The sequence below is a fragment of the Aquarana catesbeiana genome, linkage group LG04, assembly GCF_042186555.1.
Source record: "Aquarana catesbeiana isolate 2022-GZ linkage group LG04, ASM4218655v1, whole genome shotgun sequence".
NCBI lineage: Eukaryota > Metazoa > Chordata > Amphibia > Anura > Ranidae > Aquarana > Aquarana catesbeiana.
The window spans coordinates 132,266,882-132,285,400 of NC_133327.1; the positions used below are offsets into that span (position 1 = coordinate 132,266,882).

Below are 18,519 nucleotides of genomic sequence, written 5' to 3' on the forward strand. Positions count from 1 at the left end.
TAAATATGTAAAGTTATATTCTTTCATTTGTACTTGTTTTTTAGGCTATGGCAGAGTGAGGGAGGATGATGAGGACAGTGATGACGATGGCTCAGATGAAGAGATTGATGAGTCCTTGGTAAAAAAAAACTAAATCTTATTTTTATGGTAGATGGTAGACATTTTTTTTGCCTGTGTGTGAATAAAGGTAAAGGAATCTTTTCTTTTATTCATTGAGGAACACCTGAGTTAATCAGATTCTTAGACTGTTTGGTTATACTGCTGCCTACAGGAAAAATGGACACATGCAGCAAAACAGTTGCAGACCACACAGGAAGATTCTGTTCAAAGCCGTCATGACCTTTTGTTTTTTTGTTTTTGCTGGTGTCTTCGGGAAATTGGATGTTTGAAAAATGTTCTGCTATAAACAGCCACTGGTAGATTCATGTTGGATAAGTTAAATCCTGGAAGTCTCTCCAGTAAGCCAACAGGTGCAGATTTTCATTTTTTTACTAGTGGTCTTTTTTTCGATTTTGGTTCTGGATTTCTGGAAGTTACTTTCTACAGTTATCTACAGCTACTGGCAGATTTCAGCCGGATATGGGAATCATGCACAGCTCTCCAGTTATCAAAGCAGTGCAGGTTCCCAGTTCACTATCTACACTGGTGTTCTGTTTGCAGCCGTCCTGCATTAGGCAGTGACAACTAATTTGTGTTCCAGTTCAAGCAGAACTCCGCTATTTCATGTTAGACCACTCTATCCTAGTTTTCCTTACAGAAATATAGATCCTGAGCTGAGACAGTTATCCTGTTGCCATCTCTGCAATTGACTGTTTATGGCTTATGTTGGGTTGAGGTTTCTTCTGTTTAGTACTGAAGCAACTTTAGCTGACTGGCCATTTTGTGGCATATCACAATTCTCCTTTTCAAAGAGAGCTGTTATAGTTCCCCCCCCCCCCCCATGAAGTAGCTCTAATTCAGCAGGGATTGCGTCTGAATGCACAAAAGTGAGAATTAATGGATCTCCTAGGCGACCAGGCAGGTAGGTGTTTTTTTTTTTTTATTGCAGAAGTGACATTGCATGTCTCTTCTGTAAATCCATGCTGTTTGTCCCAGCATAATTTTGGTTCCATTTTAAACTACAGTGGCCACAAACCACACTGTCTCTTCTTTAGCTCAAAAGCGAGAGCTTACGCTTGCTATACAAAGAAGCTGGCATTGGGTTAGCTGCTCTGGATGTTCCTTCAGCCTGTGTGGCTCTCACCCACTCCCTTTCCCTTTCCCCCTAAACACATTGTGACAACAGAGTCTAGCTCTCAGCTGCTGCTGCTTCCTTTTGTATTTTGGATGGGCTTCTTAAAAGATACACCAGCTTCATATTCCACCATCTCCAAGTGACTCAAGCTGATCATCACCCATGTCTATGGTCTTTAGGTTCGGTGTTCCACTCCTGTCAGGACGTGGTTTACTTGATCCTTTGAGTGCATCTTGATCTTTTTGGCAGCAAACATCCTTTCAAAGTTTTTTGAGTCCTCTGACAGTCTAAGAATTACTGTGTATCCTCAATGGATGAGATATGAGGATTTTCATGACCACTGTAAAATTCTTATCTTGGAATCCATTGAGGAGCGCAGGTTCCTTACCTCTGTTTATTTTTATGCTTTTGGTACGACTTTTCTACAAAACTAAGGCATAAGGGTTGTGGGCAGGGTTATCCTGCGCTTGCCAATGGCATTTTTGTTGCCATTTTTCCTGTAGGTGGCAGTAAAACCTGACAGTCTAAAAATTCCTGTCTGTCTCAAACGCCCCAGAAAAGGATTCAGCTGTGAATAGAAAAAAACTTTTACATATTCTTGGCTTATTATAATGGTGCCCCCACTGGCAAAATCATTGAACCAGCTAGAATGTGGGTTTTAAAGGGAATTATAGACTGTTGCTTTATGTGTGTATAAAAAAAAATCACCCTGATGTAGATATTGTCAGCGTGTGTTCATATTTAAAAAGCAGAATCTTTTTCTGTTTCATTTTAATCCTATAGTTTGCAAAGGGGGGCAGTCATATTTGCTCATTAGTTCTCTCTAATAATACAGGTCTTAGACAGCCAGCTTACTGAAAGAGAAATGTATTTTCTGTTTGGCTGTTACCTTGTGCAGTTAAACAGGGAGGCTGAATGAGTTGGAGTCAAAGGACTACCTTGGTTAATCTTCAAATCTCTATACTTATTGCAGTAACAAATATATGGAATTGAAAACCAATTCAGGGCACACTAATAGAATTATTAAGCCTTGGCATTGTGCATGTTTACTTTGCTCTTTCGCCATTCCCCTTTGGATTTTCACTTTGCCAAAAAATTTTCCTGAACTCTACTAGGTGGCAAAAGTTTGCAAAACAGTGGGCTGGCTATTCATGTGGTTGATGCTGCTGTCTCTGTCCTAAAGAAACATTTTACTGTACCTATTGAAGATGTGCCATCTTTTAAAAATTTTGATAACAGAAAATTTGGGATGCTCTTAAAAGCTCTATTTACCATGTTAAGCCCAGCCCTACAAACAGCTCTCTGCCATTTCAGCTCACAGCAACTGCCTCCTGTTCTTCTTTTCTGTGTATGTCTTGATACATGCCATGAGTCAAATATCCAGAATGGCTCTAATCTTAAGTCATATGTGCAGAATCCTATGGCTAAGGACTTGGCAACAACTGCCTAAGAGGCACCTTGCACATATAATTTTTCAAGAAAGACCTCTATTTGGTGAGGCACTTGACCAATTTATCAGAGGAGTTACAGGTGGAAATATTTTACTTCCTCAGAGGAAGGTGCAAAAGCTCCCTCCTCAGGAGCACCTAGATCCTCAAAATGTAGAGTACCTTCATTCTCAAACCAGGCTTCAACTTTAAAGCCCAAGTTCAGCCCTTCCTTTAGGCACAAGGCTTGGCCCACAAAGGCCACCAAACCCTCTTCCCAATGAAGGGATGTCCTCACTCCTAAGAGTGGGAGGACATCTGTTACAGTTTGTGTAATTTGAGGGTCACGGATGTCTTAGGCGTGGGTTCATTCAGTAGTTTTAAGAGTACAAGATGAGCGTTCAGAACTCTACTGCCTCACTGCTTTCTTATTTTTAATCGACCAAAAACTGCCCAAGGGCAGTCAGATTTTGCTGAAGGCTCTGAACCATGTTTTGTCCCAGGGAGTGTTTGTACCAGTACTGCCACAACAAACCTGTTCATGGTACCAAAGCCCAGCGGAGGTATTTTCCCTATCCTGGACCTAAAATTCCTTCACAAATTCTTCTACATGCCAAAATGTTGTATGCAGTCTGCAAGGTCAGTAATTGCCTCTTGGAGACAAGGGGAACACGTGGCATCGGTGGACAACCAAGATGCTTGTCTGCATGTTCCCATTTACCCCATCTCACCAGCGATTTTTCTAAGCTTTGCAGTGGCAAAAGACCACTTCCAGTTTGTTGCTAATAAAAAGAACTGCTGCTCCAGGTGCATATATCAAGCCTGAATGGAACCTCTGAGTGCCAGCCCCGGCCCGCCTCTGTGGTAAACTTGAAGAAAAAAACGGCTGCACATCCAGAGGTACCTATTGCCTTTTTATTGATCACCGTGGTAACACCAAAGACATCAGTCACATAGATACGTTTCACACATTCATCCTGGGCTTAATCATAACCTACGTGACTCTATGTTGGTGTCTTTGGCGTTACCACAGTGATCAAAAAAAGGCAATTGGTACCTCTGGATGTGCAGCCGTTTCTTTCTTCTTCCAGTTTGTTGCTGTGCCCTTCAGCATGTCCCCTGCTCCTAGGCTGTTCACTAAGATCTTGGCACCCTTGATTGCCCTCCTCAGAACTCAGGGCGTCCAGGTGACAGGCTATCTAGATGACCACATCTTGAAAGATTCATCTTCATTACAACTCTTAGCAAATGTCCAAAAGACAATTCAGTGGATTTAAGCTTTCAGGTGGGTGATCAACTTTGAAAAATCTGGGTATAATAGTGCCGAGCTTCTAGGCAGTACCTTTAGCCCAATTCCAATCAAGAACTCTCCAACTTAACATTGTCAGAATTGAAAATATTTTTTTTTTTTTGTTGGCTCTATCAATGCTCCTATCCTCCAAAACAAGCTACTTGTTGGCCTGGTGGATCACCACTTCAACTCTGAGTGGAAAATCATTCCTTTAATTAGAAAGTTCTTAAGACAGATGCAAGTCTGTCAGGCTGGGGAAGAGTCTTTCAAACCTTGACAGTTCAGGGAACATGGTTAAGAGAAGAGGCCTACATCCCCATCAACTTCCATCTCAATGAGGACATAGTTTTGCCATCCTTGTGCCCTGCTCCTAAGCGTCCAAAGGAAGTCTCTCTTCATTGCATGAATGTAGTCAGAGCCATTAGTGTCCCTAAAGCTACTGCTTCCATTAGACAGATTCCCTGTTTGTTCTTTCCTCAGTACCCTGCTTCACAATCTACCATTGTATGGTGGATAAGGAATTTGACTATTGGAGTTTATGCTTAAAAAAAAAAAAAAAAAAAATCCTTTTCCTGCACTCTTACACGCCCACTCCACCAGATCTGTTTGAGTATCCTGCAACCTTAGGCACCAAGCCTCTGTCATTCAATAATGGTGTTATTTCCCTTCAGGAAATGACGCAATTTAAGGCGGATCTATCTAGGTTGCCATGACAACGGGGCGGGACATTCCTCCATCGCAGCCCATTGTTATGGCAACTTGATAAACAATCGGCGCTACAGCCGCCGGAGCATTGTGCAAGATTGAGAGGTGTATGCTGGTTATCCATCTCAATATGTTATCCAGGAGGAGGTTGCGCATGGGCTTTGTATGCCCACACTCACCATGGCAACGGCCAGAAGAGGAACAGATAAATCCGAAGTAAAAAAAAAAAATAGGATTACTAACCTCTAGCATATACACACATAGTTTGTATATTAATGCAGTGAGGGGGTATGCTTGTTAAAAAAAAATGAAAAAGAAAATCGTACTGGATTGTACCAAAAGTAGTACATGCACTACTTTTTAAAAATGCACTGCACCAGATTGCCTGGTACTGTGGTACCATGTGATCTGGTGCAGGCAAGGGCACTGCGTTTGTAGCGTTGTCAGGAACACATTGACACCTTCAGCAGAACACCTACCCAAGGTGTTTTGAACATGGTTCAGGAAAACGCGCATGGAACGTGAGTTTCTTGCACTCCGTTCTAGTGTGAATGAGTCCTTTAAACCCAAAAGCAAACATTTTGTTATGTTGCAGCTTACCATTTCTTAGGTGTGATGGCTGCATTCATTTTCTTTTTTAGGCTTTCTTCGATTTTTTTTTTTTTTTTTTTTTAATCTGGTGATCCAGTAAGTCTGTTTCAAAAGAGCAAGCTTTCTAGCAGACTGTATCAGTTACAGAGATGAAACCAACCATTTAACACTAGCAGATGTGTTTACAATGATCGGCTTTTATGTAAAAAAACGGTTTGCTATAATTGCTTATAAACTATTAGCTGGCGTTTGGCTTCAATTTGTTAGTGTATTTAAATCTGCTAGTACATCTAAAACATCACCACCCCCCCACCCCCCCCCCGGTGCTCATTCATCCAAAGTACAGGAAGTGTTTCTGACCAGATCATCAGGTGAAAACGGGGGGAGCTTAAAAAAAAACAAAAAAAAAAAGATGCAGCAACCTCATGTAATGATTGGTAAGCTGCAATGTATAACATTTATAAGTTTCGGGCTTAATGTCACTTTTTAGTATAAGAACAAGTCACTTTCTTCTTTTCTGAAAATGCATGGCTGGGTCAAGCCTAGACTAGGCTTTCTTAAGCAAAGTTGGTGATGGGGGGGCATTCACCAAAGCATAGGCGGGAGGCTATGAAACTGATGTTAGCCCTGTAAATTGCATGAGAAAACTATATAGGTTCATAAAATACACACTGCAGTTATTACTCAAGATATAATATTTGTAGCTGGTATTGCATTCCATGTAAAGAACGGCTTTTGGTTGTAATTTGATAATCCTGAATGTGTTAACAAAATATCAACTTTTTTTCTTTAAGAGGGTTATTGAAGTTTTTTTTTTTTTTTTTTTTATGGTTAACCCTTTCAGTGTTCTAATTTACAGGCTGCTCAGTTCTTAAATTCAGGAAATGTAAGGCACAGACTCCAGTTTTATATTGGAGATCACCCGCTGCCTTACAACATGACTGTTTACCAAGCTGTGAGACAGTATAGCATTCAGACTGAAGAGGAGAGGGAATCGACAGATGATGAAAGTAATCCATTAGGAAGAGCTGGCATCTGGACCAAGACACACACTATTTGGTATGTAATTCTGCGATGTGCACTGCTAAATAACAATACTGCTGACTGCTTGGTCTGAGAATAAGGTGATAAGGGTAGATGTTACTGTTGTAATAACAAAAAAATCTGCTTTTTTCTGTGCTTTATAGAAAAACATGTATGCTTACATTTGAATAGTTAATATGTAAATGTCTCCATTCATCTACACCCCCCCCCCCCCCCTCCACAGAACTTTCTCTTCAATAGAAACAAATCTTATATCTTTATTGCTTGCAGGTACAAACCAGTAAGGGAGGAGGAAGAGAGCACAAAAGACACCGTAGGGGGCAAAAGGGGCCGTGCCCAAACTGCACCAACCAAAACATCCCCTAGGAATTCAAAGAAACATGATGAATTGTGGCATGGTAATGTTAAGCTTTAGTGTGAGACTTGAGGGGGTTGATTACACTTCTAGAGAAAAGCTGGGTGTGAGGTTTTTTTCTTTCGTGCAATCCAGTGGGTCACACAAAAAAAGTTGTCTGCTTTGGTCGGAGCTGCTGTACTTAACCATGCGAGGTTAGTCTAGCGATCTCCCCTGCTCAGTTTTTGTGTTCTGACAGGGGCACCAGAACACTATGATCAGCGTGCTCTGCTGAAGATCGCTGATTGTAAGTCGATTAGATGCTGGTTTACCAGCATGCACGTCTGCCAGAAGCCGCCCGATCAGCCGGCTTCTGTCGGACAACAGACCGACATACAGGCAGAATGTCGGACAGTTTGTTTTTTTTTAACCGGCAAATGTCTCCTGACATTCTGCTTAAGTTTGCCTAAATCTAAAGATTAACTTAAATTTTTTTTTTTAACGTGAATAGAGTGAAGAATGTTGTGTTTTTTTTTTTTTTTCTGGAAGTGTTTTGTTAAAAGTACCTGGGTTGATGATCAATTTAAACTAGGTTTTTTTGTGTCCTTTTAAAGTAGTTTTACTTTTTTTTTTTTTTTTTTTTTTTTTTTTTTTTTTTTTTGTTTTTTTCATTTTGGATAGAGTAAGGGAGAGTTTTAACCCCTGTCAGTTTTTTGCCATCCGTGTCCCTTTAGGGAGATTTTTCCTTCACTTCCTGTTCCATAGCCAAAACAGGAAGTGAGAGGAAATCCCTGATTGCCACCAGAACTAGTGTCTCCGATGGAAGGTTTCCCTTTTTTTTTTTTTTTTTTTTTATTGCTCTGCTGACAACCCAGGTGTTATAATCCCTCTCCACTCTGTCCAAAATGAGAAAGAATGTTTTGCCCTTTAGTTCTACTTTAATGCTGCTAACTTTACTTTGACTTTTTTCTTTTTTTTTTCTTTTTTTTTCTTTTTTTTTACTTTTCAGATGGAATTTGTCCAAAAGTGTCTAACCCTTTAGATAATTACCTCATACCTACCCCTCCTGAAAATATCACCTTTGATGACCCATCCCTTGATGTGGTGATCCTTCTACGAGTTCTACATGCCATTAGCCGATACTGGTATTATTTGTATGATGTAAGTTTTGTATATTACCAAATATACATATATTTTTTGTCCTTTAGTTAATTGAAATTCATCAAACTTTGAGTTTGTGGTCTTCCTTACATTGGATTGCTTGTGTAAGGCCATTCACAGAAAAGGTGTATTGGTTTTGTTGCGTCTGTAAGAATACTGTGTAGGAATAGACCCTTTTAGCCAATTTATTGAAACTGAAGAAATATGTAACAAAATTAAAAATGCCTATGGTGTCCAGTCAGATTTCCTTTATTAAAATAAATAAGAAATCTTTCAGTCGTGATAGGCTGCCATTTTTACACCTTGCTTCCTATTTACCAGCTTACATTGCTAGGTCCTAAGCCTTCCATTATCAGTGCATCTATTTATGAAATGGCACATTTGTTTAGAATAGCAAACAGTCATGAGTAGCTTTAAATTGCAGATTTAAAAAAAGGTTATCCACGGATAAGTAAAAAGTATGTGGACTATAAAAGGAAGCTTATACAAAGAAAATATAGAGCCTGCTATTGCCATCCTTAGACTGTTATGCTGATCTTGTGGCTTTAATACTTTTTAAGGTACAGACCTGGAACAAGTATACATACTGGGTGTTCTGATTTATTGAAACCAGGCAGCCAGATAACTAGTATTCTAAGGAGAAAATAAAAGCAGCCCTCAAAATACAGGTTTAATTCTAAGGTGGTTTTAAAGAGAACTTTAGCAACCGTTTTCTAAACAGAGCATTACTATGTGTAACAGATTGCAAAAAGGAGAAAATGTGCCATTGTTGCCCAATAAGTTGTTGCATCACCCATAAAACACAAGTAAAACAGAATCTTTGGAAATCGCAGCACAAAAATAAAAATAATCGATGATTGGGGTATTGTCATCAATTATGTAGTTGCATACTTTTAATGTTATTGTAATTGTTCTAACTTTGCTTTCCAGAATGCCCTTTGTAAAGAGATAATCCCCACAGCCGAGTTTATCAATAGTAAACTGACTGCAAAAGCGAACAGGCAGCTGCAGGATCCTCTGGTCATTATGACGGGAAACATTCCCACCTGGTTAACAGAGCTGGGGAAAAGTTGGTAAGAAAACACCCTGCAGATTTTTTGTTTTCTGCTGCTTCAGAGACAGCACCACCGCACACTCTTCTGAATGAGGTACTAGGAAGAGATCCAGTGTCCTGGCATAATTATAAACACCCTTTTGTGGTAATGTAAGCTAAGATTAGTGTACCCCTATTGCCTGCAAAGGTCCAAGAAATTGTGTGGGGTCACAAGCAGTATTGTATATTGGATAACCCTTTAAATTTCGCCCCAGTTAAAGGGAGGCATAGAAAATTTCTGTTGAAATTGTCTCAATGATATTGAATACAACCCTTGCATTTAGCTGTTCAATTTGGCTATGTATGATAACGAGGTAAAGTGTCCCCCTGCGACATAAAGGATAGTTTTTTGAAGTTACTGAGGGGTAGTTTGGTTAGGATGGAGTTAATATAGATTGTGGTGCAGAAGTGAGATATTGGAGGAGCGAGAGGACCTTTTGCAGAGTTATGTGAGCTACAATTAGGGCAGCATTGGCTGTAACGGGTGGTGAATTCAAACTGGTTTAGGGATGTATGTCAGCTCTGGGGGCAAGGTGTCCAAGGAAGAAAGAATGTCCGACTTGGTTAGGAAGGGGACTGTCCAGTAAAGGACTGCCTCCCTGCCCAGTCCACCCCTGGATGTATGTGAGCAGGGAGATTGAAGTTGAGATGTGTAGTCGTATGAAGGAGTTCAGGACAGTGCTTGGAGGTACACGTGTTGGTAGAGAGTGGAAATAAAGGTGCTGGGTCAGGGAAAGTAGTGTGGGACAGTTTGAGTTGGACATATGTGTACGGGTGTTAGAGCATGAAAGTGGCACGTTAAGTATGCTATCCTTTTGGGAATTGGGGTGGAAGTGGCTGAGGGTCAAACAAATAAAGCAAGCGCTACTGGAGGCAGTGGGGCTTGGCTAGTAAATTAGAGATTTGCATATTCTATTAAAACCAATGTTTCCATTCTGTACCAATTTGTTTTAGGCTAGTAGGCCTTACATTTCCATATGTCTGAACAGCAGCTTTTACTGCATGACATATAACGAAGAATTAAAGGAAGCTAAGTGATCAAGTGAATTAAACATTGTGCGTTTTTTATTCTTCTTTTTAGTCCGTTTTTCTTTCCATTTGATACGAGGCAAATGTTGTTCTACGTGACTGCATTTGACAGAGATCGGGCAATGCAGAGGCTGCTGGACACAAACCCTGAGATAAACCAATCGGATTCTCAGGACAGCAGAGTGGCCCCAAGACTGGACAGGAAAAAAGTAAGTTAAGCTTAAGGGTTGTTTGGTTTTCGGTTGTATCCTCTTAACATCCTGGGGACTGGGCAAAATCTCAGAGTCTGATTATGTCCTGAGTTCAACCACTACTTCTTACTATTTTTGTTAATCAGATATTAAAAAAAAAAAAATCTGGGCTGCAATTGGTGACCACCTTCTGACGAATGGGATTTCTGTATAATAAATACATTTTTCTGAGTTGTGGACACAGCTTTGATCAACTCAGGACCATCCTGCTGCCTACAGGAGAAATGGATGCCAAGCATGTAGAAAATTGAAAGCCAGCCCCTTGAGGCTATAACCCCCACCTCACACCAACTGTGGTGTAGCAAGTGGTTCAAAAAGAAAGCCATGGCATATGATGGGAGGGAGCTCTGTCATTCAATGGACTCCAAGAAAATAATTTTAGAATGAGTACAGAAGAAATTATTTTCTATTTTCCATTGAAAAACACAGCTTTTCTAATAGGAAACCTATTGGACACAACTCCTTGAGGTTAATCAGTGCCAAACACAAAGTTGGTAACACTGTATCCTCATTAAGATGAAAAGCAGTGATCACTTTGGGAAAAAAAAGGGGTTGTTGGTCTCAAAGCAACTTTGTCTTTATGTAAAGTAAAATGGAGAATCTCACAGGACAATGCAGGTAATTCAGAGGCACTTCTAGCTGAAGTGATGGGCACAAGAAAGGCTATGGGATTACAAAGTCAAAGAAATGTTCCCAATAGGTTCAGATGGGGGCATTTGTAACACTGACATTACTATGTTTAAATCCCACGGCTGGGGGCCAAACTGAAGAAACAACTTTTGCAACTGCTTGGGTAAAAGTGTAAATCAGTGAATTGTCCAAAGGGCCTAGTCTTAAATCTCATATTGGGCGAAGGCCATTTTATTTTAGTTTCCTTTAAAATTGGTTCTCCATCAAATAGTGTTTTTATTGTGTGTGTTTTTTTTTTTTTTTTTCAGCGCACTGTGAATAGAGATGAGCTCCTAAAGCAGGCAGAATCTGTTATGCAAGATTTGGGTAGCTCACGAGCCATGCTGGAGATTCAGTATGAGAATGAAGTAAGTAATTTTCCTGAGCCTTTTATCATAGGGATCTTCTTTCATTTATGGTAAATAGGGGGTGTTTACTGCCTTAATTGTGCTGCATAGCCTACTGTCAGCATTGTGTCTTAATATCTGGATTTAGCATGTTGCTATTTACACTGTATATCCTTTATAGGTTGGGACTGGACTGGGACCCACTTTGGAGTTTTATGCACTTGTATCTCAGGAATTACAAAGAGCTGACCTCGGTCTATGGAGAGGAGAAGAGGTTACACTTCCTAATCCTAAAGGTAAACCAGTCATGTACTGCTTGTGTTAAATCACATTTTATACAGTCCTAAATACAATCCTCTCTCTAAAAAAGAAAGCAAAGATAGCCAGAAAGGAGGACATCCAATAAATGCATACCATTTTAATCCCCCCCCCCCTTTTTAATTTTTTAATTTATTTTATTTTTTGCTGCAATGAAAATGTGCACCACCTTAAATAGTTATTAATACTTGTAGGTTTTTGATTGCCTGGAATAACTCATGTCTGGTGATTTGTATGTATTTTTTTTTTCTCTGTTTACCTGTGCATAGTTAAAATGTCATTTTTGTTGTGCGCATGCATTTATTCTTCTCCTCAGTCTTCGCAAGGTAATCGGGGGGGGGGGGGGGCTTCAGTAACCAAAACTGCAATGTTTGTTCTCATGACACATCACATGAAGCACTCTCATGGCTAAAAGAGGACAGAATTCGAAATAGACTTGGGAAACTTAACATTAATAAATCACTGGGACCAGGTGGCTTGCACCTGAGGGTACTTAAAGAACTCAGTCAAGTAATTGCCAGACCAGTTTTTCCTAATTTTTACTGACTGGAATGGTACCAGCTGATTAGAGAAAAGCCAGTGTAGCACCAATATTTAAAAAAGGGCCAAAATACGTCCCTGGGAATTACAGACCAATTAGCTTAACATCAGTATATGGATTGAAAACTGGCTACAAGGGCAAGTTCAGAGGGTGGTGATAAATAGGGAATACTTGGAATGATCAGGGGTGGGAAGTGGGGTCCCCCAGGGTTCTGTGCTGGGACCGATCCTATTTATTCATAAACGACCTGGAGGATGGGGTAAACAGCTCAATCTCTGTATTTGCGGATGACATTAAGCTAAGCAGGGCAATAACTTCTCCGCAGGATGTGGAAACCTTGCAAAAAGATCTGAACAAATTAATGGGGTGGGCAACTAACTACATGGCAAATGAGGTTTAATGTAAAATAATGCATTTGGATGGCAAAAATATGAATGCAATCTACTCACTGGGGGGAGGGGGGACCTCTGGGGGAATCTAGAATGGAAAAGGACCTGGGGGTCCTAGTAGTAGATGGGCTCAGCAATAGCATGCAATGCTAAGCTGCTGCTAAGAAAGCAAACAGAATATTAGCATGCATTAAAAAGGGGATTAACTCCACGGATAAATCGATAATTTTCCCACTCTACAAGACTTTGGTTCGGCCTCACCTAGAGTATGCTGTCCAGTTCTGGGCACCAGTCCTCAGAAAGGATGTACTGGAAATGGAGTGAGTACTCAGAAGGGCAACAAAGCTAATAAAGGATCTGGAGGATATTGGTTATGAATAAAGGTTGCGAGCCCTGAACTTATACTCGCTTGAGAGGGGATATGATTTCAATTTACAAATACCATACTGGTGACCCCACAATAGGGATAAGACTTTTTTGCGAAAGGGAGTTTAATATGACACGTGGCCACTCACTAAAATTAGAAGAAAAGAGGTTTAACCTTAAACCACGTAGAGGGTTCTTTACTGTAAGAGCGGCAAGGGTGTGGAATTCTCTTCCACAGGCGGTGGTTTCAGCGGGGGGCATTGATAGTTTAGTTTAAAAAAACTTATTAGTTAAGCACCTCAACGACCGCAACATGCAGGGATATACAATGTAATACTGACATGTAATCACACACTCAGGTTGGACTTGATGGACTTGTCTTTTTTCAACCTCACCTACTATGTAACGTGGTTTCATTTTAACACCACTAAGACCTCTTGTTTTCAGGAAGCCAAGACGGGACCAAGTACATTCACAACCTGCAGGGTCTGTTTGCTCTTCCCTTTGGTCGGACAGCTAAGCCAGCACATATCGCCAAGGTGAAAATGAAGTTCCGGTTTCTTGGCAAATTAATGGCTAAAGCCATCATGGACTTCAGACTGGTAAGTATCTCAATTTTATTCAGCATGTAGGATACAGGATGGCTAGAAAGTAGGGCATTAAAAAACTTTGATATAATTTCCTAATTGTACGTAGAGCACCCAGAAATGCTTGCCAATGGGGGCATGGCTGTCACTGCTCTCAGCAGAGAACTGAGTGATTGGTGGCCATGTGACTCCTTGGTTCTCAGGTTTAGAGCCAGCAAGGAACAGCTGCAGTGTCTCCCCTGAAGATGATTAGACTTGTGCTGACATACAGAAATGTATGTGATGGTTTTTCAGGGAAAGAAAATCCATCACACCCCCTAGTAAAAACACCACACAAAGTACGCAAAAACACTGGCTAGGAACACATTTAAGCCTTTGATCGCCCTAGATGTTTAACCCCTTCCCAGCCAGTGACTGCACATATTTTTAGCACTGATCACTATTCCTATTATACTAGTTCCCACAAAGTCAAAAGTGTCAGTGTCTGATTGTCTGCCGCAATATTGCAGTCCCGCTATAAGTCGCTAATCGCCGTCATTACTAGTATAAAATAAAGATTTCAGTATATCCCATCATTTCTAGATGCTATAACTTTTGCACAAACCAAAAATATGTAGCAGAATGCATATTGGCTTAAATTTATGAATTTAGGAAGAAATTTGTGTTTTTTTTTTTTTTTTTACTTATTTAATTACAATTATTATTTATTGGTTATTTTTTATAGTAAAAATTTTTAGTTTTTTTCAAAATAGTCGGTCTTTTTTTGTTACTAGCGCAAAAAATAAAAACGCAGTGGTGATCAAATACCACCAAAAAAAAAGCATATTTGTGGGAGGAAAAATTACATAAATTTTATTTGGGTACAGTGTTGCATGACAGAGCAATTTGTCAGTTAAAATAAAGCAGTCAAAAATTTTTTTTAAAAATGGCCTGGTCATGAAGGGGGGTAAATCTTCCAGAGGTCAAGTGGTTATAAGATGTCCACATTGGCCATACAAAAAGGTGACCGGAGCTTTCACCCTCTGCTCTAGATCAACACACTGGCCACATGGGCAAACCTGAAAAACGCTACCATAAACTTTCAGTAAAGCTTAGGCTATTACCTTTTTGTTTGCAGCACTACAAAAACTCTTAAGGTGGCACAGTAAATGTGACCTTCACCAAACATATACATGTGGTTAATCATTCCCTATAATTAACCACTTTAGCCCTGGAAGAATTCAAATCCTCATATAACCCCTCCCCTTACTTGGGAGTACCTCAGTTTTTTCGCCAGTGTCTTAGGTGTTGGTCACGAGTAAAGATGTGCTGTGATGAGCTCCACTGGAATATTCCTTACTTGGGCAAGCTATGCAACTGGATCTATTCACAGTGTCTTTTCCAGACCATGTTGAATGGTACCCAGGCCTCGTTTCTCGAAGAAACAAGGTTTTTGTAACACTTCTCTTTTTAGAGAGCTGGACCCCGGAATCCTGTATTTGTTTTTTTTTCAACCATATTCCCAGCAGGGTGCTTTTTACAGGCCCAGGGCTGTGGATCCCCCGATAAAAAGGTAGTCCCAGTCCCTGAAGGTTTTTTTAACGGAGCCCACCTTGAGAGGTGAAGATTGGGTCTATTACCGGCAGAACCCTGCAGCTGGATAAGGTAAGGGAGATTCCTAAGGAAATTTTCTAATTCTTGTGGGTATTTCTCCTTTTAAAGTAAATGTTGTCATGCCTATAGTCACCACCGGGGGCTGTCAAGAGCACGTACCTGATTCCATGCTTGTCAGTCTCGCCTCTGTGTCAAGCTGCATGCTTCCTCCAGCCCAAGCCCCATGTAAGACGCAGGCAAGGGTTTTTTTTTTTAACTTTTGGGAATGTTCTCCCACCTTGACAGCTTCACCCCAGGAGGCAGAGGGAGCGTGGCTCAGTCGGTGTGCCGCACCGCTCCCAATGCCATTACGGCAGTCCTCCATCCGGCTGCTCTCCTCCACCCCAGCCCTCCTCCATATACCATCCGGCAGATCGGAGCCCGCTCGCGCGAGAAAGTTGCATCTTTGAAAAAGATGAGGGAGGGAGGTGCGGTGGGTGGTCAGAGGAAAGGGGAGCGGGGCTAGTCGGCGTGCTACAGCGCCCACAATGTGGGCTGTGTAGCTATAAAGTGCACCTTTTTTTCAGGTGCATACAGCTAAAGGAGAGACACAGAGCAGACGGGTCGCATGTGAGTGTTGGTTGACAGGCATTCCCAGGACACATTTACTTTGCATCAGGCTGGGCTTAATAGCAGCAGCAGTTGCTGGACTATTGCTCAGCAATAGGTGCATTTTCTTGGCTGTACCTCTGCATTTGTGCTCAGCACCATAACCAGAGGAAATGGTACAAATACTGCAAAAGATAAAGGCACAAAAGCGTCACCCTAAGGACCCCCCCTCTGCAACACCATCCCCACCTGAAAGATCTAGGGAGGCTTGTCAGAGTGAGCCATTGGGGGCTGCAATTGCTTCCGACACTTCAGCCCCTGTCTATGTAACTGGGGAGGTTTTTTCCTCAACTATCAGTGGATTAGAGGAAAATTTTGTGACTTTAATCGCATCTTCACCACCCATGATCCTCAAACAGAGAAACAGTGGGAGGGGGAATATGAATCCCCCACAGGGGACCATGGAGAGAATGACTCCTCTTCTGAGGGATCAAGTGGGGAAGAACCGTCTTCAGCTTCACATGGTGCATTCCCTTACTGAAATGGACCGCTCCATATTTAAGCTACCCTTAACCGAGTCAGTTCTTGTTTGGGTTCACTAAAGCATCCTCAAGCCTTGCGTGCCTTTCCTGTACATTCTTTGCTGGAAAAGCTTATATATTTTGAGTGGGATCACCCAGATGAGCATTTTTCCATCCTAAAAAGTTTTCAACACTTTATCCTATAGAGGAAAAAATTCAATAAGATGGTGGAGTATACCAGAAATTGATGCTGCCATATCCTCTGTGAATAAAAGCTTGACTTGTCCTGTTGACAATGCGCAAATGTTTACGGATCCAACTGAAGAGATTGGACTTCCTGTTAAAAGATATTTTTTCCTTCGCAGGTTCAGTGGCGGCAATTGGGGTATGTCAATCTTTGAGAGACCATTTGAAACAGGTGCTCAAGGTTTTCCCTGAACAGCAGGCCCAGGAGTTAGCTGAGCTGCCAGCAGCTTTGTGTTTTGCAATTGACACAAATCAGAGATTCTATTCTTCAAACCTCTCATCTTATGCTTGGGTTGATGCATATGCGTAGAATCTTATGGTTGAAAAGTTGGTCAGCCGAAGCGCCATGCAAAAAGCTCTTGGCTGGTTTTCCTTTCCGTGGTGAAAAGCTGTTTGGGGATGATTTGGACAAATATATCCAAAAAATATCAAGTGGCAAAAGTACGCTTTTGCCAGTTAAGAAAAGGAGTAAACGTCCCTCACTAAACGGGCTTTTTCTCCAGTGCCAGGGGCATCAGCCTCCAGGCAGTCGCGACAGCCTCAACCATCAGGTTCAAGAGGTAAACCTCGGGGTCAACCCCAGGGACAAAAGAAATCCCGGGGGAGGAAACCCACAGGACAAAACGCTAAATCCTCTTTATGAAGGGGCGACCTCGCTCGTTCGAGTCGGGGGGGGGGGGGGGGGGGACTTCTGACGTTCTCAAGGGTCTGGCAGGAAGCATTTTGAGACAGATGGGTGGTCTCCACAATAGCTCTAGGTTACAAACTAGAGTTTCGAGAATTCCGGTCTCCTCGTTTCCTCAGGTCAAATGTCCCCAAAGATCCAGAGAAAAAGAAGTCTCTCTTTCTAGCGTTAGACCGACCTTTGTCACAAAAAAAGGGGTTGGGGTTTTGTTCAAACCTTTTCATGGTGCCAAAACCAAATGGAGATGTCAGGCCCATTCTAGATCTGAAAGTTCTAAACCGGTTCTTGAAAATTCGCTCTTTTCACATGGAATCAATCCGATCAGTAGTCTCTGTCCTACAAGGAGGAGAACTTCTGGCATCAATCGACATCAAGAATGTATACCTGCATGTACCTATTTTCCCTGCTCACTAGAAATCTCTGCGTTTCGAAGTAGAAAAACCTAATTTTCAGTTTGTAGCTTTGCCTTTTGGTCTAGCTACCGCACCTCGGCTGTTTACAAAACTTCTGGCCCTTCCTCTGGCCAGATTAAGGACTCAAGGTAGAACGATAATGGCGTACCTAGACGACCTGCTCTCGATAGACCGGTCGGTAGCCCGCCTGGACCAAAGCATGGTCACCACAATCAACTACCTGGAATACCTAGGTTGGGTCCTCAACCTAGAGAAATCTTCTTTAAAACTAGTAAGAAGATTAGAGTACTTGGGTCTGATTATAGAAATAGCCCAGAAGAGGGTGTTCTTACCTTAGGCAAAAATCAGTGCCATAAAGGAGCTGGTTCAGGTGGTCAGGGCAGAGAAGGGTCCTTCTATCCGCCTTTGTATGAGGTTGTTGGGGAAGATGGTAGCTTAATTCGAAGCAGTTCCCTATGCTCAGTTTGATTCGAGACTGCTGCAAAACAGTATCCTGTCGGCTTGGAACAAGAAGATCCAAGCACTAGATTTTCCAATGCGTTTGTCGCCAGAAGTTAGAGCCTCAGTTGGTGGAGGATACCCAAGAATCTGCAGAAGGGGAAATCCTCCTTACCAGTTACCTGGAAGGTGGTAACAGATGCCAGCCTTTCAGGTTGGGGAGCAGTCCTGGAAGAGACGCCAGTCCAAGGGAAATGGTCCAGAACCGAATGACTTTGCCCATCAACATCTTAGAGATTCGGGTAGCGTACCTAGCCCTAAGGGCCTGGACATTCAGGTTGCTGAATTCTCCTGTCAGGATTCAATCCGACGATGCCACAGCAGTGGCTTATATCAATCACCAGGGGGGCACCAGAAGTCAGGCAGTCCAGGGAGAGGTAAACCAGATCCTAACCTGTGCAGAAAAGCATGTGCCATGCATATTGGCAATCTTCATTCCAGGAGTAGAGAACTGGCAGGCGGACTACTTGGTCGCCAGCAGTTGTTCCCCGGGGAATGATTCCTTCACCCTGACATCTTCCTGACAATATGCCAAAGATGGGGGATCCCGGACGTAGATCTATTTGCGTCCAGGTTTAACAACAAAGTCGACGACTTT

General features: G+C 41.8%; 1 protein-coding gene across 1 annotated transcript in view; it reads left to right on the forward strand.

Annotated features, from left to right (window-relative positions):
* The window catches only part of TRIP12 (thyroid hormone receptor interactor 12), a gene marked incomplete in the record, with an annotated part of 166,707 nt that overhangs the window by 131,606 nt on the left and 16,582 nt on the right, over window positions 1-18,519 (forward strand). Inside the window, 9 exon segments of the mRNA XM_073625659.1 lie at window positions 45-118; window positions 6,108-6,307; window positions 6,563-6,690; window positions 7,636-7,787; window positions 8,718-8,860; window positions 9,962-10,118; window positions 11,099-11,197; window positions 11,358-11,472; window positions 13,238-13,392. Coding sequence (XP_073481760.1) covers window positions 45-118; window positions 6,108-6,307; window positions 6,563-6,690; window positions 7,636-7,787; window positions 8,718-8,860; window positions 9,962-10,118; window positions 11,099-11,197; window positions 11,358-11,472; window positions 13,238-13,392 — 1,223 coding nt within the window.